This window comes from Diadema antillarum, unplaced genomic scaffold (genome assembly GCF_040938485.1).
Source record: "Diadema antillarum isolate AM-2024a unplaced genomic scaffold, OU_Dant_1.0 seq00001548_RagTag, whole genome shotgun sequence".
Classification (NCBI taxonomy): domain Eukaryota; kingdom Metazoa; phylum Echinodermata; class Echinoidea; order Diadematoida; family Diadematidae; genus Diadema; species Diadema antillarum.
Genome location: NW_027272277.1, coordinates 413,208 through 435,558, shown reverse-complemented (window position 1 = coordinate 435,558; position 22,351 = coordinate 413,208). Strand labels below are relative to the sequence as shown.

Genomic DNA, 22,351 nt, shown 5'->3' with positions numbered 1-22,351 from the left:
TGCATCAAATGTGATAACTCTACCACTTTGTTGGTTAATGTTACATAACGAATTAATGGAAAGGAAAGAAACGAGAAAATGATATTAGACACGCAACCTTTTGTGGTCCAAAGCAAACGCAAGACATAGTTATTATGTCTACGATTACCGTTTTTTTCATTCAACACGAATTCCTATTCCTGACAAACGAGATTCCATGAAAAAAAAAGAAAGTAATATCAAGCAAACAAATTAAGCAACGATTTTCTAATCAATAATTTTTCTTCCATTTTCCACTGGAATGTTTAACTTCTGTGATTCTGTGCTTGTTACCGATGTCATCCCCCCCCCCCCCCCCCAGAGAAAGAGAGAGAATGGTCTGCCGTTAGCAATGTCGAACTCTCTATATATTTTCTGTTTTATTGAATAGACTTTTGAGATAAAGATTAACTGTGGGTAAAGTTTTTCTTCCTTGTGCCGTTCAATTAATTTAAGAACTATGTCAACATATACTTTATGACCATATCATATTCTTCAGTGCAAGTTCAGTAAAATATTATTTCAAGAGTGAGTAATGTTAATGTTCGCTCTACTATATCATCTTACATCTTGGGGCATCGTGAGACTTTCCATTGGGTCCAAGAAGGAACAAAATTCGTTCGTATTGACGACTCCAACCTTTAAGATAATCACACCGATGAATAATGACAAGTGTCTTTTTATCTTTAACAACAACAACAGTCAGACGTTGGAGGGATCCAAAAAGCGAGGTGAATGGGGCATCATTAATCTTCAGGCTAATCAGTAATGAAAGTATTTGAAAGAAGCTGAGGTGTCACGTGGGTTAGAATTTTACGTGTCTCCTCTTTTGAAAACAGAAAAATAACGCAATGAAAAAAAAAAGTATAAACGTAAAGTATAATAATGTCCTCTTGAGTTAATCATTTAAGCCGGAGAGCCTCGTTAGCCCTAGCTCAATCTGGGCCCTGAAATTGGGGAATTGGTGCCCCACACTTGCAGGTGGTCTAACGGGCGGGTTTCCTGTCGGAGAATTACCGCAGCTCAAGCATGAATTTTATTATGATGACAGACATTTCGTTGACGCTAATCTCTCTCAGGCTCTCTATATCTTCTTTTTGTTAATCATGATAAGGATGCTCATTCAAACCGGAATAATGCTACGGGGAATAGTGAGAATAAAGATAATATACGATAAGAAATATAATTATAATGGAAAAGAAGAGAAGTATAATTATCTACTAGTATCTGACCTGTTCCTCGGCATTCGTAATGCATCTTTCTTTAATTGTCAAAACGATATAAAAACTGGATGGATGGGTGAATGGATGGATGGATATGGATGGATAGATGGATGGATGGATGGATGGATGGATGGAGGGAGGGAGGGAGGGAGGGATAAAGTGAAAAAAGGAACCTGTGAACATCAGACTCATGCATATTCTTTTTTCTTTTGATGTACGTACGCCCACAATATGACAAGAACTTGTGGTGGAGAAACGATAAGTTTGTACCTTTGCATCTCAGAAGTATCAAGTCATTATTATATGATATACTTATTTAAGTCAGACAGTCTTGCCAATCTTTCAGTTTTCGCTGTGTGACAGAATGTATGCAGAAAAGACATTATGTTATAGCTGCACCGATGAATCACTTCCGGAAACAATATTGATCGATTTGACTTAGCTATTATATATCCAAGTACCAAGTCGAATGATAATACCCAGAGCAGTTCCGCAGTTAATAATTCACATGGCGAATATTCGGGATCTTGACATATAACGGCTGCATTTGAGCATGCAGGCATTGCAGGATTAGAAGGGGTATGATACGTCTGACTGTACAGAATACCGGGCAAGGTTTTCTCGCAGAGGTTTTTGCACCCCACGCTCTTGTCCTCCTTCAGATTGCCTCACTTCCTCTATACCCAGGGTAGCATTACGTTTTAAACCTCTGCAGAAATCAGCGAGATTTAGAGATGTCATTTCATTTGACATTCGCGGCTGGCTTGCGGCGGATAGCGAGAAGGCCTTGGGAAATTCAAGAAGAAATAAGAGCAAAGAAAGAATCTGAGAAACATCAGCGTAAAGTAAGCGGCCCCCTTCTCCATCGACTCAAGCCGACGCGAGCCTTTTGCACTTTATGATGGTGTAATGAATGATTTTTATGGTCACGAACTCTTGGCGTCAAGGTCATATTCTTGACATGATATTTCGACATTCTAAACATTTCAAAATCTTCCTTTGTTAACCTGTGTGATAATCCAATCGTGAATGACTTATCAATCAAATTGAATACTTGTACTGAGTATCAAAATACCAGTAGGCTTCTTCGCACCTTTTGGAAACTAGGACCTCAATCACTTTGAAGGCATCCCGCCAAATAGAAAAAAAAATATCGAAAGATTTAGCCAGATTTGCCCATCTTTAGGGCTTTTTACACTTGTGTTTCTTAACCCCGGACTTTCTCTGACCCAGGACTATCGTTAGTCCCGTACCAATTTTTTCAGCTTTTTACACTCGCCAATTAGTCCCGTACTATCTCTTGTCCGGGGCTAAGGAGAAAACTGACCTTTTTACACTCGTATTTCTTAGCCCCGGACTTTCCAAACCACATGAATATTCATAATTACGCTGTGTACTGTACACGTACACGCACGCACCGGCAGCACTTGATTGCCTCGTTTCTGATTGGTCAGTGAGGGTCGGACTTCGTCTCCGTCGCTTAGCCCAGGATTATTTTTTCGTTCTGTTTACACTCACTTGCTTGGCACCGCAATTTAGCACCGCAATTGCGGTGCTAACCCCTGCTATTTTGCAGGGCCAGATAGTACCGTACTATCGGTGGGGCTAGCCCACTTTGGCAAAAACGAGTGTAAACAGAAAGTGGGCTAAGGATAGTCCCGTACCAACGGTGGGGCTAAGGCCCCCCTTTAGCCCCACCGATAGTCCGGGGCTAAGCAAAAATTTACAAGTGTAAAAAGCCCTGCAAAATAGCAGGGGTTAGCACCGCAATTGCGGTGCTAGCACCGCAATTGCGGTGCCAAGCAAGTGAGTGTAAACAGAACGAAAAAATAATCCTGGGCTAAGCGACGGAGACGAAGTCCGACCCTCACTGACCAATCAGAAACGAGGCAATCAAGTGCTGCCGGTGCGTGCGTGTACGTGTACAGTACACAGCGTAATTATGAATATTCATGTGGTCTGGAAAGTCCGGGGCTAAGAAATACGAGTGTAAAAAGGTCAGTTTTCTCCTTAGCCCCGGACAAGAGATAGTACGGGACTAATTGGCGAGTGTAAAAAGCTGAAAAAATTGGTACGGGACTAACGATAGTCCTGGGTCAGAGAAAGTCCGGGGTTAAGAAACACAAGTGTAAAAAGCCCTTTAGTCACCAATGAATCGCAGACCAACAATCAGTCTAGTGTCCTAATAAAGCAAGCGGCTGTAGTTCAGTTGGAATGATGATTATATATTGTATGTTCCATTTATTGTCGTGTCGTCTCGCTCAAGCCTTGAGAAATCCCCGTAAAGCCTCACCATTGTCTTATACTCATATGGCCAAAATATACACAATGTATATCTACAAAAATAATAACCTTCTTAGAAATACTAGATGATTTAGCGTATGTTGCATTCACCGTTGCGTCGTGTCCCTCAAGCCATGATAATCCCTTGCCAGGCATCACAATTAATAATTGTCTAAAACTTCTGTGGTGTAAGTATGCATGAAACTGATAAAAGCTTTAGAAATATTGAGTGTACCATTGACAATGCTAGGTGACGAAGTATATAATTTTGACGGCTGTTGGTTAGTATACGTGTACCTCATCAGTGTCCGATTTTATACAGCCATTATCATCATCAGCTGTTGGTTATTGTTGTTTAATTTGCTGTTTCTCTTGTTGCTGGAGTTAATTGATTAATAAAGAGCATGGAGACGAAGGGAGGATTAGCGGCAGTTTCTGTGAGACTTCGAGGAGACTTCTGGACTGATAACAATGGTGTGAGTCACGGGCGGACTCACCAGGGAGGTGGAATCCCACCTCCCTGGACCCACCGAGGAAACGCGGCGGCCTGTCCCTGTTTTCAAGCCGTCTCCGTTGTACAGCCAACTCCCCATCATCCAGTTTACAAGCAGTGAAGACAGCAAACATGTTGTCCTTGTATCCACGTGACTCATGGCTTTCATTCAGTCTTGTTTTATATGCTTCGTATTATTGGTGCTGATTTTTCAAGGTTACTGAAATCAGTTGTCTATTATTATAATGAATAGAAAAACAAACAGACAGACGGAAGTTGAAACGCTAATTTTGCGAACTTAAAGCTTTTCATGTTAGAATAATCATACTTGCAGAATGACTGAATAGATTCAATCACATTTTAAAGTATCTCCATCGCTTCCATATTTTCAATGGAGGAATGACAAATAATTCAAGGGATGTGAAACTTGTTGTTCATTGCAGACAACTGCTGATGTTATTGTTTTCTTACATAGGTAATGATACATTGTATTTTCACACCTTATTGAGACTCAACGGTAAGCACGTAGACATTGCGCGTTGTCGCACTATGGCTCTTGTAGAGACCAACATTGACGTTTGTTGGTTTAAAAGAAAAGTGATACATTTAAAGTTCGAAATCACCACTGAGAGATATAATTAGTTCCACAGGAGACAGTCGTGAGCATTCGTAGTTTGTTGGAGTAGCGAGAGGGACAGAGTTTTCTCAATGGGAGCAGGAGATTTCTCATAGCTTTTATCTCGTCACCACAACCGACCTGGATGAGTTATATTCGTTTTGTACAAGGACGACGTGGATTTCATGACCTCTTTTCAAAATACGTCATCCACCTGAGCGGCAAATCAAAAGGTATTTGAGTTGTCTTGAAATTTACTCGTAAGGGATATACTCGTCATTCACCAACTCATCCCTAAACATCACACAATTTAACATTTAAGTCTACAAAATTGTTGAACAAGAAAATAAAGTTCGATAATCGATAATTGCTACTTTTATATTAAAAGTAAGTGGGTTTTATGAATATTTTGTTCCAAATACCTCATTAGAAATGAATAATACTATACTATAAGTTCTGGAATAGATAGCATATAGTTACCGATTGTATGCTTTTTCACGTCCACATGAGGATAATTACACGCCTCAACCACCGAAATTCGCCACTTTTAAAACTGAGATACCACAGTGTTGAAAGGTCCCTATCAACAGGTGACAAGGGAAGTACAAACGTTGATGGCTGTACCGCAGCATTATCTCTTCTTCATCAAAGTCAACCGCACGCAGGTTGTTGCGTCTAAATGAGACATTTCCGCTGTACAAAATACGATATTATTTAACATAGGAAATACCCTATTATGTCATCATCTTAGCCATCAACCAATAAAATTATGACGTAATAACATAAGATTATTATGACATTATTGGCGAAAATGATACTCATTAAATATGATATGACGAATGATTAGGATACCAATGTATTATGATGAAAAAGATAATAACAAAAACGGGTATATGAGTAATACAGTAAATTTTGATGCACCCGACATAATGAAATGGCTGGAAAAGTTCATTAGTGATCGGAACAGTGGTAAAAGCATTTGCTCTTGTCGAAGGGGAATTCACAATGAAATGAGATTCGTTTTCTTCTTCAACTCACTATTCAATATAATTTGTAACAGAAACATAACACGAAGGTCTCCTTTATATTACCTTCTTCTTCGACGACAAGGATATAGTTATCGAAAGGAGACAGTAATATTTGCCGAGCCCTTTGTCATCACATTCACAACCTCAATCACTGAGGGGAAGGGAGGTGGGGGGGGGGGTGCCGGAGGCACCTTTCATGCATCTAAAACTATATGAAGATGAGAAAATCGAAGATGTTTGTTTGTGAACTTGATGCTTTGGTAATACACAGTTTTCTCGACATTTTGACACGTGTATCATCAACTTTTTCAGACATTCCAAAAACTGTTCATCGGGATGTTTCATCTTGTCCAATTACCCGGTCATTGTTTGCGTGAAAAATTGTTAATCCATAGCACATGGCCCTCTTCTCTCTGATGTTGACAGACAAAATCGTTATTTTTAACACAAAAACCACGATAATGATTGACAATTCCTCCTCACACAAAAAATACCAAACATGATAAACTGTTCCTCCGCAGTATTTTGGTTGGGGCGATAATTAGTAGCGTACGCTAGCAGATTTCCGTTCGACATTGTGAGATGGAAAAATAGATGAACATGAAAAGGTGGAGAGAGGGAAGAAATGTTTGAAAGAGAGAGGGGAGAAGAGAGGGGAAGAGGGGGGGGGGCGAAAAGAAAAGAATGGCGAAAGCGAGGGAGAGATAGACAAAGACAAAAGGTTAGCAGATCGGACTTGTGTAAAATTATCGCTTGCTTTAGACTGCAGATGGGGGATACTCTGCATATTCCATCACTCTAGCATTATTGTTATATGTTAAATCTAACACTCAAAATGTTAGATTTGGGGCTCAGAATGTTGAACCACCAATAAATTTAGAAATTATGAGTCCAACATTGTGAGGGTTTAATCTAACATTTACAAAAGGTTAGAGGAGTGGCAACATTTAAAATGTCGATTTACCATTTCATTTCTAGAGTGTTGTTGACTTCAAGAACAATGTCCTCTGTCGGAATGTAGAGTCGAGAGACACCATGGACTTTTCTGCGATGCAGGCAAATATCTGAAGGTGAACAGCGCCATCCTATTTCTGCGAGGCTCCGAAGGCATGATTTTTATGTACGTATAGACATAGTGACTCGAAGCGGTTCGCAGACCGTACTGTTGCCTACAAACCAACGTAGAGAACGCACTTTTTCTTTTCATAACATCGGATAAGGGGGAAAGTAACAATGACCATGCAAGTAATGATAATGCTGATAATAATGACACAAATTATCTATAGTAACAACAATAAAAGATATTATAAAGAAGAAAAGAAGAAGAAGGAGAAGAAGAAGAAGAAGAAGAATATATCATGAAGAATAGAAGAAGAAGAATTAAGTAGACACAACATAAACTAATTGCTGCTTTTTTAACCACTTTTTTTTTTAATTCCCGGATGCATTGGGTTAGATCCCCCTCCGTCTTAACAACAAAGCTTTCTATAACCGATCTCTACCCCCTTCTCTCTCTTTCTTTCTCTCTCTCTCTCTCACAATTTCTCTCTTTCACCATTAATTGACAGAATTGCATTTTGCACATAAATTGTAGATTTGGTGAGGATTTTTGTACAACGATAAAACACCATATATATATCAAGTCTTTCAGGTTGGGATACTTCACACATTAAATCACAGGTTAGGGATGTTGTGGGTTTACATATAATGTTTCTTTTCTTATTATTTCAAATGTGTCCAGACACTAATTGCCAGTTTTTGTTGTTTTTTCATTGAAGATGTTAATGGTTGTTGTGATTATGAAGCATTTTCTCTCAATTTAACACAGAGGGAATTCATTTTTGAAATATTCCTTTCTCGAACACTACACTTTTTATCACTAATTTATCACCACGAGTCATACAGCTCATGAGTTCGACACTGAGCAATTATTTAGGCCCATGAGTCCGACACAATATAACAAGGCCCACGAGTTTGACAATATCCAAACTAGGCCAATAGCTTCTACACTAATCAAACAAGTACACGAGACCGACACATTAAGCCCCGCGATGTATAGTGTCGATCTCATGGGTAGTTTTTAACTAGTGTCGAACTAGTCACGGGCCCTTTTTGCTTAGTGTCGAACTCGTGGGCTTTTTCGCCTAGTGTCGAATTCATGGGCTGTATGACTCATGGACCTTTTTTCAATGTCGAACTCATGGGCCGCATTACTCTTGGCTGTCGGTTCGTGGGATGAACACTATGTACTTGTCACAGACTGCTGAGTACTTTACTTTTGAGGTACTATACATTGCCAGAGCACGCGCGGTGCTGCCCATGTGCAAGGTTTACAGCACGCAGTATCAACTTTTTTGTCGTGGCCTAGCGAATAGCCAAAAAAGGCAAGATGTTTTGTCTTATCTGAAGTCAAAAAAGTATGATGTTTGTTGTATTCAAGACACTCATTTTATACCGAGCACTGAGGCAGAAATCCGTAAGGAATGGAAAGGTGAATGTTTTCTTTCATGTAATACCTCAAACTCAAGAGGTGTCGCCATATTATTTAAAGACACAATCCCAGTAAAAGTTAATAGAGTTATGATAGATAAAACAGGAAACTTTGTGATATTAGATTTGAAATTATATGAATATAATCTGACATTTATATCTTTATATGGTCCGAATACTGATAAACCTGATTTTTTTGTTGACCTTCAAAAGATTATATTAGAATTCGAAAACCCACATACTATCCTTTGTGGTGATTGGAACTTAGTTCAGGATACAACCCTCGATACATATAATTATGTACATGTAAATAACCCTAGGGCCAAAAAACAATTAGACACAATGAAAAATGATTTAAGTTTATGTGATCCATGGAGAATATGTAATCCGGATGAAAGATGTTATACGTGGCGGCAACAAAATCCCTTTAAACAAAGTAGATTAGACTTTTTTTTGATATCCTCCGAATTGCTCTCTTTAGTTTGTAACACTGATATTTCTTCAGGTTACCGTACTGACCATGCTAAAGTTTCTCTTAGTTTAAATCTTAATGAGTTTAAACGGGGACCAGGGTTTTGGAAATTTAATAATATTTTATTGAAAGATGAAATATATGTTCAGAAAATTAAGCAAATTATAAAAGATACAATTATATTTTATGCAAAGGGAAATGTCCAGTTTGATCACAGTGACAACGTAATTGGTGAATGTCAGCTGACTGTTAATGATCAGTTATTTTTTGAAACTTTAATGATGATAATACGTGGGGAAACTATTTCTTACGCTTCTTATATTAAAAAGCAAAATATTGATAGAGAAAAGGAATTGGAGAAAAATATAGAAAATTTAGAAGAAAAATTATTACTGTGTAATGATAAAAGCAAAATATTAGATGAAATAAATAAACAGAAAGAAGAATTTGAAATATTACGCTCAAAAGAAAATGAAAGAATCGCAATGAGAAGCAGGATTAAGTGGATGGAATTAGGAGAGAAGCCCTCAAAGTATTTCTTAACCTTGGAAAAACAGAATAATGTTAATAGACAAATTCGTCAGCTCTTTTGTGAAAATGATATTATTATGAATCAGTGCGATATACAGAAAGAAGTGTTTAAGTTTTATTCCAGTTTGTATGAAGAAAAAGAAACCACAGATGTAGATTTAGACTTATTATTGTCATCTTCTGACATACCAAAACTATCACAACAAATGTCGTTATCATTAGAAGGTCCCTTAAATGAAGAAGAGGTATACTCTGTGTTAAAAAATATGAAATGTAATAAATCTCCCGGATTAGACGGTTTTACCGTGGAGTTTTATCGTGTTTTTTGGAAGGAAATAAAATCTTTTTTGTTAAATTCCTTAAATTATGCTTATTTTTCAGGACAAATGTCGGGAGCACAAAAAATGGGAGTAATCACATTAATTCCAAAAGTAAATCAACCCCGACAGTTTCTAAAGAATTGGCGTCCAATTTCTTTATTGAATGTAATATATAAACTGGCATCTGGTTGTATAGCAAACAGATTTAAGACATTTTTATCATATTTGATACATGGAAATCAAACCGGATTTTTGGAAGGTCGATACATTGGTGAAAATATTCGTTTACTGTATGATATACTTTTATATACAGAGTTACATGATATACCAGGTTTGTTACTTTTAATTGACTTCGAAAAGGCTTTTGATTCTGTGTCTCATAAGTTTCTTTTTAAAGTTTTAGATTTTTTTAACTTTGGCCAATCTATGAAAAAATGGGTTCAGTTGTTTTACAACAATGCTACTTCCAGTGTTTTAGTGAACGGTTATTTTACAGATAGATTCAAAATAGAACAGGGCTGTCGACAAGGAGATCCCTTGTCACCCTACCTTTTTCTGTTGGTCAGTGAAATTCTTGGAATTATGATTAGGCACACAAATTCTGTGGTTGGGTTGCAAATTAATGAAAAAAAATTTTAAAGTATTACAATACGCAGATGATACACTTTTAACACTTAACGGATCAGATCAAGATTTAAAAGATGCTCTTGAGATTTTTGATACTTTTGCTAACATATCGAATTTAAGAATTAACCCCAGAAAGACTAAAATAATATGGATAGGAAAGAATCGGAATTGTAGAATTAAATTATTGGAAGATTGTAATTTTGACTGGATTTTTCAGGGTAGGTACTTTAGGTACCTGGGAATAGAATTTTCAGTTAAATTATATGAAATGGTTGAACAAAATTATTGTGAAAAAATGAAAGATATTACAAACACAATGACCTCCTGGTCTAAACGATCACTTACTGTTTTAGGAAGAATTACTGTAGTTAAATCATTATTGATGTCAAAATTAAATTATTTGTTGTTATCACTTCCTGAACCAAATTTTAAAACATTGACAGATATAAATCGTTGTTTTTATTCGTTTATATGGGAAAATAAACCTGATAAAATAAATAGAAATCAAATGTGCCAGCTATATTGTCATGGTGGTACTAAAATGATTGATATTTTCATGCATGCTAAATCTCTTAAAATATCCTGGATCAGAAGGTTTATTTGTGATCCGCAGACTGAAAATTATACGTTCCACATGTTCCGTTCTTTCTTGCCCCAACCAGTATCGTTTCATTTATTTATGGGGTCACTGTATTACAAAAAACTTGCCAATGTAATGTCTAATGATTTTTGGAAAGAGGTACTTCTGGCTTTTTCAGAATTTCTACAAATCAATACAAATGATAATTGGGCAAGCCAGCCTCTTTGGAATAATCCTTTGATTAAAATGAATAATAACACTGTATATTTTAAGTCTTGGTGTGAAAAAGGTGTACGTTTTATAAATGATTTGTTAGATAATGATGGAAAATTTCTTTCATATTTTGAATTTCAGAGGAAGTTTGATATACAAACTAACTTTCTTCAGCACGGTGGACTGTGTAATTCTATCCAATCATTTGCAAAAAAACCGCATGTCGAAAATAGCAGACCCTTTTATTCCTCATGGTTTAAATGTAATACTGAAACATAAGAAAGGTTGTTCTGATATTTATCAAACGTTGTTAAGACACACGTCAAAACATTGTAACAGTTTTGTTAAGTGGAGTAGCATGTTGGATCTTGATGATGAAACATGGTCTTTATACTGTTTAATTCCTTTTGAATCAACTATTGATATTAATATGAGGTGGTTTCAATTTAAGATTCTCAATAGAATATTATATATGAAAGATGCTCTTTTAAAATTTGGTTTTGTAACAGATAAAAAGTGTACGTTTTGTAATGACAATGAGGAAACCATAATGCATATATTCTGTTCATGTCCTTATTCAAATAATATATGGAATAAGTTTGAGCGATGGTTACTTTTGAAGATAGATAAACAAATTGTATTTACAAACCAACACAAGTTATTCGGATTATATGGTCTCAACAACAGTGCATTAAACTGTATGATGATTGTTATAAGAAGAGAAATTTTTTCAGCGAAATTAAAAAAGACCGTTCCGTCATTCGAACATATAATATCTGAGATAAAATGTTATTTTGAGATGGAAAAATGTATAAGTCAAATGAATAGTAGAGAAAAAACTTTTGTGAAGAAATGGGCTTTATTTATTAAGTGCTTTTGAATATTAAAATTGCATGATATTCATAGTGTTTTCAGGGTTATTTCTGCCAATAAAATAAAAAAAAATGATATAAGTTATATGTTATATGTACAAGTGCAGTAGGCCACTCTTTGTCGATGTTTTGTATTTAAAAAATTATTTGTAAATGTGACTTTCTGAATATGTGTATGAATAAAACACCCTGTGGAAGGGAAAAAAAAAAAAAAAAAAAAAACTTTTAATCAAAATACATTGTAGTAGGGTTTATTACTGCCACCAGTTCCCTATCCTGCTCAAAGTAGGTTTGCTCATCAGCGACACTCAAAGGATAAGTCTGCGCCCAAACTCTCCAAAGCCTCCACATACACTCCGTTAAAGCAGCTACTAAAATGTCCTAATGATTGATGTATAGGATGCTCCAACTACTGTTGTGAGTGATGAGTAAGACTTTAATGTTTCAACTTTTACGTCCTGAGAGAATTTATGACAAAAAAAGCTGTCATTCTTATCACAATTGGCACCTCTGAGTTTTAATGCATGTCTATTAAGAGCATAGAAAGTTATCAATAAAAATGCTAATTTTGGACAAAGACAGGAACATTTCTTTACAGTGTAACTTTGCAACGGCATCAAATTAGATTCTCTGATTCTTTCATCCAATTTCTATCTGTTTGAAACTTGTCAATTTGTCACAAGAACAAAAAAACATGCGCTAGATATGACTCTGACGGTTAACTGTAGTTCAGTTCACATATTTTACATATATATAAGATACATATTGTGTATTTAGAGGATAGTTCCTTTGTGGTTGTTTTTGTTCAGTGTTGTATGAATTAATTATTTAAATGTTTTTATTTTTGTTTTTCTTTTTCTTTTTATGATTCACTCCAGATTTTATTTTGAATTTGTATTTTCCACGTGGCGATGAAGATTCAAATGGAAATATGATTGTCCCTCCTGTGGTTTATTCGTAGCTCGTTTTACACCATCAAAACAGTTGGTGCAGGCCTACAATGCACACCAGTTCCAATGAATATTGTTCAGAATACGGAATGGCCAGCATATTGCCCAAGCAAAAAGAAAATTAGTATGTGAAACAGAAAAAAAAAATCTCAAACTCTCTTCCATTTTCCAGCAATCCGATCTAATTCTATCCAGTGATTGCGCAAAGGTATATATCAGTTGGCCGTCAGGTTATGATTGCTCGTACCCTGATATCAGGGTTGATATTTGTTTAATTTCTACTGTATTGATGCCCTTCCCTCCCCTCCATTGATGTACATTACATTCACTAATTCTTCGCATGACCTCTTCGTTATGATACGCTGTAAGAAGAGGGAGTGTAATTCTGCTCCCAAATTCCAATCAATGTACCAGATGTCATCCTTCTTCATTATATTTCTGATTTCAGTGACCTTTCAGAAAATACAGTCTTATATGGAAATTAATGACATCAAAGTACCTTCGCCCTGGCAACTGATGATCTAGCCTGTTGGCTTAGTTTGATTCCCTTTCGGAGAACTTGCATTAAAAATGATAATAATTATATTGTATAATAATGTAACGTATCTTCTCGTCCCTGTCATGGCTGTTGTCAGTTGTCCTAAAACACTTGAAGGGTAGATTCAATTTGATTGATATTACTTCTGTACCTATTTCTCTATATTTCCGTGTCCTTTTGACGCATCCCCTTATGTTTTTTTCGATATACTTCTGTTGAGGGTCGATGGATCTACTATGCCTTTCTGTCCGTTGTATTGTCTTCTTGTCATGTGTAGTCTTGTCTCATTCTGTCTTGTCTCTTAGTCTCCCTTTATTAGTTTCGTTGTTTAATGTTTAATGTTTATTCACATGTGTATGTGTGTCTGTTAGTTTCGCTGTCTTCTTAGTGGGCTTCCAGACTTTTTTTCCAGACTTTTTTCCCAGACTTTTTTTTTCTTTGTGCATTAACTTATTTTTCTATTTGACATTCTCTACCTGAGGAGTCCACATTCTACACGCTTTGTCCTTTCAGTGGGTTCCTCCATTTTTCGAAGTTTGCGTTTTGTTATTTCTTATCACTTCAGTTCTCGTGACAACGTATTATTACTACAAGGTTCCACAATTATCTTATACCCTTCTCAGTTTGTTTTGCTTATGTAACCTTATTCTCTGTTACCAAGGAAAGTGAAATGTCGATTTTTTTTTCTAAAAATGAAATAAAATTTGAGCTGAATTGAATTGAATTCATAAATTCGTTAACCCAATTGTCTTTGCCAATTTTAACGCATATATTTTATCCACAAATGCATTAAGAATTAGACATACTTAGACAAGAAGTAAAGCTCTGTTAACTCATCTACAGTAAAATGCACTCACATTGATGCGATTTTATCAAATGTTAAAGCTTTTTTAATGCATTTATGGTCATGCAATTTCTTTTTTCACTTTCAGCTAGATAGCTAGATGTGTAAATCACAATTATTTGATATGACATTTTCTTCTAAATAATTGCCTCAAGCTATCAAAGCCCCATACTTCCCCGGCACTGGTTTGACTTCACAAAACTCAAAGAGAGAGAGAGAGAGAGAGAGAGAAGAAAAAAAGGCACGCGATATTTTGATAACAGATCGACATTTATTTACATAAAGATGTCCGACATGAATGCTTGTATTTCATCCGACTCCATGGTATAGATGACACGTAATCGTAATATACATACATACATACCCACATAAAAACTTTCACGTATCATAGCAACAATTCAGAAAATAATTGATGTATCAGCTGAAATCATAATTCATTCTAGACTCCTATCTCCTGATGTTTATAGAAAACTGTTCGAAGCTTGTGATGCAATTCTCTCAGAATCAATTGATTCAACATTTTACTCATGTGCAATTTAAACGCCAAGCATATCATACCGAAGTGTTGAAATACCATTATTTGTCGCAATAGAATTGCATTCCCTCTGAAATACGACTTTTTTAAGGAAGAGGTGAAATAGTCACATACATTTACCGCTACCTAGAGTTTTCTTAAAGTTGATTTGAGAGGGGAGGTATCCTTTGTTTTCTGCAACGTCTATATTATTTAGTTAATCAATAATGTGTAAGGATTATATGTGACCCGCTACAACAAAAAGGTCCTAAAGTCGCGCACGGTCGAAGCCGTGAAAATCGAGTTTGAAGTCAGAGCATCAAAATTGGTCAAAACTTATGGTTTTCTAATTTTGACATATTATTGGAGTCTGACATGTCTTCTATCATCTGTCGAAATTTTGAAGCAAAATGATGAAGGGAAAGACCAAAAAATAGCGTTTTTCTGGGCCATGTTTTTTGGCGTTTCAACGAAACAGAAACCGGTTCGAAAATTTGGATTGAGCGCCACAGATAGGCTCCGCCCCTAACAACGACCAGGGTGATCTCATTGGTCAGTTTGCTGCTTGCCGCTAACCGAAGCGTGAAGCTCGCACACTGCCCAGTCGACTTGTGTTCTGTGGTGTGTGTCGGGTGCGCTATGCCCATCAAGCTATCTAGGGAGCACACGTGCGTTCGTTGTTTGTTGATTTTCTATTATACTTGAATTGCACAGAAAAACAATGCATGCGTAAGCGTGCCGCATCGATTACAGATTGATATCCAAGTACAATACAGCTTACTTATACTGGACAGCAGACACGTACCGTGATTATTATAATAGCGATATTCAAAGAGAGCTTTATCGGTAATCCACGATATCGGGCTTTAGAGTGCACACTCACAGCTAAATTCATTCTTTTTATAGTGTTTGTATTTGTGTGTGTGTTTTTTTAATCTTCGTTTAACGGATTGGTGAATTGCGTGTGATGAATCGAGGGGGGAATCGCGAGCGGCATGTTATTGCTGCTTTGGAGCATCTGTCCGAGTCCAATCTACGGGGAAGCGCTGGCGAGGACGCGTGGCGAGATGTCATCACGGACTACTTTTGCAGTGCCGCTCGCGCTGATGAATCGGAGGAAGAGGAGGAGGAGGAGGAGGAGGAGGACGAAGATCCAGCAGAAGACATGACTCTCGGTGAGGAAGGAGGGTATAGTGATGTAGACATGGAAAGCCTACCAGAAGTAGAGGAAACCACGGCCCCCAAACCCCCTGCAGACTTGCAGAATGCGAATGATCAGTTGCCACCCGATTTTGAAGACACAACATGTACTTGTACGTGCAAGTGTGGTAGGAAATGCATGACATTGTTTGACTCTGAGGACGTAATTGCATTTCGGCTAAGTGTCATGGAACTTAGTAGAGACCAAAAAGACCTCGTGGTGCTGATACAAATCAGTGCACACGGCGACAATTCGAAGAACACACAATGCTCCCGTCGGGCAAATCAAAAGGAAAGGGAAAGGGCAAGAATGAAGTACTTCTTTAGAGGAAAAGGGATATGCCGAGAAATGTTCCTGTACCTGCACTGGTAAGTATCAATCTTGTAAATGCACTTGAGTCTTGACTCGAATAAACCTAATCGTGAGCTTGACGTTGATTAAATGCTTCTGCTATAGTCAGCGGATCTCATGACCATGTCTCGATATTAATTGACATCTAGGCCCAAATTATGGAATATTGTACAAATCTAAATTTGTCTCAGAGTTGGGCTGTTTAGAAAATAATGTAGACGTTATTGGGTATTGTACATTTATAGCAGCAGTGTAGCACATTCTACACTGAAATCTCTATAGTCTATTGCCTGCTTTACAATAATTCCTACAAATAATTTTATAACAATACGAATTAAATGAGAAAATACATATGTGATAGTAATACAAAACAACTGACTACTGTACAACAACAATAAAGAAATTACGATGAATGACCAAAATATTGATTACTTCTTCTGTTTTGTTTTGAAAGTCTCTTGTGTTGGTGAAAGGTGAACAGAGTTGGGTAAGGTGTTCCATAGGACTTACACAATTAAAATATCTCTACCTATACTCCTGAATGTATCACTATCATATCTTGAAGGAAAGCATTAATCCTTTCATCTCACTGATGTGGTCTGTACAAACCTTGTTCTTTTAGGCTTCTTTTGCTTGTCCATGGCAGACCAAGAACAGACTGAGTCTGGCCCATACAGTACTGCTAGCCCGGGTACTGTTGTGTAGACCCACTCCTTTTATTTTTAGTACACTTTTAGTTTAGCTTTGAATACTGTAGGTGCCAATTAGTTATGTTATTGACCAATACATAAGTATCCAACTTACAGTATTTCTTATTTTGTTTTCTTCTTTCATCTCCTTTAAAGCATATCACACAATAAGCTGATTGCCTTGAAGAAGTGGTTTCGTGATCATGGATTGACACCGGTGCAGAGAAAGTCTGGTGGGAGGGCACCAAGGACTAACCTCCTATCCCCGACCGACATCAGAGATGCAGTCACCTTCATCACCAACTATGCAGAGGATCATGCTGTCTTCCTGCCCGGAAGGATTCCAGGCTTCAAACGGTCAGACCTGCGTCTTCTGCCAGCTTCTGCCACTAAAGCCTCGGTTCATCGCTTGTACGAGCAAGCAATGAAGGATAAAGGTGTGTTTTTAATTTTTGTAGCATGCATGCCTGTTTTTACATTCCTCAAATACATAGCAACATATGAAGAGTTTGTTTACAAAAACCAGTAAGTTCATATTTGCCAAATGGAGATATTTGCGATTAAAGGTCAAGAAAAATAAAGAGAATAATATGAAAATGTTTGCTTCTTTTGACCATAACTTCAAAAACATACCTTTATTATGTAGTGACCAACATATCATTTTAAATGTATTATTTTGTACTTTATGACAGAGATCGTATTTCAAAATCTTCAAAAATGGACTTATCAGTTTTTGCAAACAAACCCTTCATACAATTTGTATATAAGCAAACAATCTTAAGAAGTAATTGTTCTATTATGTATAAGAGTCAATAGAATTTTTAATGTTACAATACAAGATACATACTGTTGTATGTGCTTATCATGTACATGTGCATTATATTTCCCTCATTCCCACTGCTTTAGGTTTCATTATCACTATGGAATTTGACTTTTGGCTGGTACTGTACACTGATACAAATCTTAATTTACATTGTATACATATGTGTTAATTTGTTCTTACAAAATTTTGTATAGTTTTCAAAAGAATAGCAAAATTTGTCTTTTTGCTTTTGTATTTACAGGTGCCAGGTCGATGGCTCTCAGCACATTCCGAGCAGTGTGGGTGAAGTACCAGCCACGGATAATGACCTGCAAACCCATGACTGATCTGTGTTGGCGCTGTCAGAAGAATACAACTCGGCTGTTCCAACTGGCGAACCAGACAGAGTCGGAGAAGAAGGAGCAGCTGGCATCGCACCAAAAGCATCTAGACTGCGTCATCGCCGAGCGTGAGAACTACCGCCAACAGACAGCTGCAAGTCGCGTCAGCATCACAAGGGATCCAGCTGAGCTTGGACCTCATCCACCATGTTCTCGGGAGGGAGATATGCACTACAGCTTCGACTTCGCTCAGCAAGTCCACTTCCCCTCCAATCCCTTGCAGCCTGGTCCACTGTACTTCCTTACCCCAAGGAAGTGTGGGATATTCGGCATCAATTGTGAAGGCATCCCAAAACAGGTAATTTTTTATATTAGACAGCAATTCTAGTTATAAATCTTTTGGGAGGATGTGAATACTCATATCCTACATTTTTAAATCTTAGATACCAAAATGCAGCTACTGATTTTAAGCCTCATTGCTCATTGTATCAATTTGCTAAAGAAAACATTTTTGACAGAGTTTTCCTGGCTGATGCATAAGGGCAATTCCGCGGTTAGTAACGTTACATTTAAAGAAATTTAGATATTTATTTTTACTGCTAAATCACCATTTATTCATTTCAACTCAAAATCATGTTAAAACATGTTCATCCTCCCCAGGTCTATGATATAGAAAAGAATGAGTACAATTCAATAAATATTAGAATTGCTATGGCAACTAAAAGGGCTGGTTAGTAACGTTACGAAAAAAGGACATGACAAAAAAGTCAATGTCTTGTAACAAAAAGTGTGCAAAATTTCAAGTTACTTCAAACAAAGTGTTGCAGTAATTTCAATTATTGCATCATGACAAATGTTCACGCAAATATTTTTAGCAGTTTGACCGATAATTCATTAGCTAGACCCCCAAATGCATGGTTAGTAACGTTACGGTTAGTAATGTTACATTTGTCCGGAGTAATTCCGCAGGTCATTTCACCCTTCTGTAATTGACAAAATGTCACATGACTTCTGGAGTATTTAAATGTATTCATCTTTTACCTTTTAGCAAAAATTTGAGGAAAAAATTTCAAAGCAACCCACTGTAATTTGCATTTAAGTGAATTTCAGCATCCCCAGTCCCACATGTGCATTTTAAATGATGGTTTTAGATCTCGCAAAATCAATAAATACGAAAAATAAAATCTACTGAAATTGAAAGACCTTAGTGATTGGTGAACATCCATGGCATTAGTTGATACCTAAATTAAAGAGTAAGATAAAGAGGCACATTTCTTTTATCCATGTCATGTCCACCTAACTGCGGAATTGCCCATAACAGAAATTTTACTTTATTGAGTGAACAAAATTTGAACAGAGGTACAAGTGTATTACAACTTTTGTACGTCTACAATGATTGAGGACTAATTTTGTTGGGAAACAAAAGGCTGTTGAAATGTGAACATAAAGTTTGATTCAAGCTAGCATGTACAGCATACATAAAGTAAGCACAGTGTAGAAGAGAATTTCTATTTGAATGTCAATTTTTTTATTCCAAAAGATTTTACAAATTTTTAAGTGTCTTAACCTTTTTTCTTTCTTTGCTTTTGTCTTTTCTCTCTTTTCAGGTCAACTTCCTAGTCGACGAGGGCATGGCCCACTCAAAGGGATCGATTGCCGTCATATCATATCTCCACTACTTCTTTCGCTGCTTTGGTCTGGGAGAGAAGGTCGCCCACCTTCACTGCGATAACTGTGCTGGCCAGAACAAGAATAAGTTTGTGCTGTGGTACCTGGCCTGGCGCTGCATCCATAAGCTGCACATGGAGATCGACCTAAACTTCATGGTAGCCGGTCACACCAAGTTTGCCCCAGACTATGGCTTCGGTCTCCTGAAGAAGAGGTACAGGGCATCAGAAGTATCAACCCTCCAAGACATCGTAGACGTGGTGAGGAGCAGCTCCCCTTCAGGGCTGAATGTCCCAGTCCTTGTAGGGGATGAGTCGGGAAGGCAGAATGTCCCTACATACCCATGGCAGGAGTTCTTGTCAGCCCACTTCAAGCCCATCGCAGATGTCAAGAAGTATCACCACTTCAGGTAATTTACTATTATTACCCTAGTGCACATATTCATATTCAGGTTTAGGACATTTTTTGTAAGAGTGTTATTGAAAATATGTGATAGTGAACGTCAAAAAAAAAGAAAGAAAAAATACATGTTGATTAATTATTGAGAAGAGAGAATAGGACATGTACAAATTTGTCCTAAAATCGATGATCCTCACATGCTTCCTTAGAAGAGTGCTTGTCATGCTTATGATATACATGTCTATGTATACACTGGTAGATTTGTGACTTCTCTTTGTCTGACTTTGTTTTTGTGTTATAAAAAACTGCAATTAAATGAGGGCTTGACAGTTTGGTCAGGTTGCACTACATGTTTGCATCTGAAGCTCATCATTCGTGATGGTCTTTCTCTTATTTTAGTAAATGTAGTTATTTGCAAAAGTTGTTACTCAGTAATCTTGCTTCCTGCACTTTCCTAAAGTCTTTATAGTTAAAGAGATGAATGACCGGCAAGTGGAAATACACATGTACCCATCAAGTCAAGGTTATCTATGTTCATTTTGTGTCATTTTTATATAAAAATTATATCTATGTGCAGATTCACATCTGAAGAGCCAGGAGTGGTGTACTGTCGTGAGTTTGCTGACGATGAAGAGGTGCGACACCAACTTCTGAAGCCTGGCGCAAGACCACCACGAATGCTTCCTCCCAGTCTGCCGGTCCCCGGGCTTCCACAAGAGCGCCAGATGTACCTCTACACCAAGATCCGTCCATTCTGCCGTCCGGAGTCCAGAGACATCACCTGCCCTCCACCTCCTGGAATTGACGTTGGAGAGGAAATGGAAGCAGGACTCCGATAGCTGTACCTTCCTGTCCTACAGTGTACAAGTAGTTGACACTTCAAGAACATTTCCATGGCCTCATGCAGATGTACAGTATACTAATTACTTCTAGGTCTTCCAACCCAAAACTCTTGTTATTTTCTGTTCCACTCAACTAAGTTTGTGGAACGCTGAATATCGCTCAATATGCTCAGGGCGACTATGCAAGATCCTTTTTAGAGTGTTGATTGCTTGATGTTGATTAGTTCTTATGCTTTTCCCAGAAATTGCATTACAACTCTACTATGTTTTGCTTGTGCTACATAGTCTGTCAAGTATTGGTTGATTGTACATCTTCAGTTAATCTGTGCTACAGGTGTATTTCTATTTTTCAAGACTGTAATATGCTAAACACGTACATGTACACATGTATGTACTACCAGATTATGTACAGGAATGATTAGAAATTGCAATGGAGTTTAATGCATCCCATTGGGTGAATTATAGCAATTGTGTACAGTATCTTTTAGTACACTTGTATTTACTCCTGCAATGTACAATGTACATGTTGTTGCATGTTCAACACAACATGTTGATTCTTGTTTCGTGAGCGAGGTTGAATTTTCAGTTATCAGCATGGGGATCCAAAGTTTGAAAGTGACCATCGGGAGGAGTTTAAAAATACTGAATTAGTTCTATTTCTTAATAGCATGAACGACCTACAGTAATTCAGTGGTCTATATTCATGGTGTTTCTGAACAGTGAGTTGTACAATTATGCCATGGTATACTGATTTAGTGCACCCCTTCATCTTTTGATAGTGCGTGAATTACATGTCGGCGTGAGAACAAACCTGTAATGGTTTATTGTAACATTGATCTGTGAATTTTGAGCCATGATTCACCTTGTTTTGTATTGTTTTGTTTGTTTGTTTGTTTGTTTTTTAGATATTTGCACTGTGTCTTGTAAATATATCGGGCTCTCAGAATGATTACATCTCATCAGCCTGCTTGTTCTGACAGTTCTGTTGTGGTTATTTTTGGAAATGGCGATGACTGTTTACAGCAACCTTGGCTTTGTTTGATATTTAATTTGCCAGATAAAAGCTAAGGGACATTTAAGTTGACAAGTGTCAGAAGTACAATTAAAACTTTGAATCCACGTTCTGTGCACTTAAATTTGCCCAAAAGAAAGTGATTTGCCGCTGTACAGTGAAGGAAAACAAAGCGAAAGGCATTATAGAATAGAAGTCGCCAGTCGATTGCCTCGATTTCAACTAGCCGACTTTATGCAACATTTATTGCATACAAAATGTGATATCGGAAATATAATTTCATTTGAATTGAAATGAATTGAATTGAATCTACAGAGTCCACTCTCTCTCTCTAAACGGAAAAAAAGGCGAATATACTTTCTTGTTTTTGAGTTATATTATGTCATTATTGTGTGTTTATTTTGTTTTGTCTTGAGGGAGAGTATGGTCTGTCA

General features: G+C 37.1%; 1 protein-coding gene across 1 annotated transcript; it reads left to right on the top strand.

The window, feature by feature from the left end:
• The first annotated feature begins 15,579 nt into the window (after positions 1-15,579).
• Positions 15,580-20,902, top strand: LOC139710617 (uncharacterized). Its single transcript, XM_071622541.1, has 5 exons — positions 15,580-16,181; positions 17,010-17,290; positions 17,918-18,354; positions 19,604-20,073; positions 20,641-20,902. The coding sequence occupies exons 1-5, from the start codon at positions 15,580-15,582 to the stop codon at positions 20,900-20,902; spliced, it is 2,052 nt and encodes a 683-aa protein (XP_071478642.1).
• Positions 20,903-22,351: the final 1,449 nt, after the last annotated feature.

Excerpts from the sequence above, each read along its gene's own strand:
- LOC139710617 (XM_071622541.1), top strand. The coding sequence starts at position 15,580 with ATGAATCGAGGGGGGAATCGCGAGCGGCATGTTATTGCTGCTTTGGAG. Across the intron at positions 16,182-17,009 it reads ATGTTCCTGTACCTGCACTG|CATATCACACAATAAGCTGA; the intron begins GTAAGTATCAAT and ends TCTCCTTTAAAG. Across the intron at positions 20,074-20,640 it reads AAGAAGTATCACCACTTCAG|ATTCACATCTGAAGAGCCAG; the intron begins GTAATTTACTAT and ends ATCTATGTGCAG.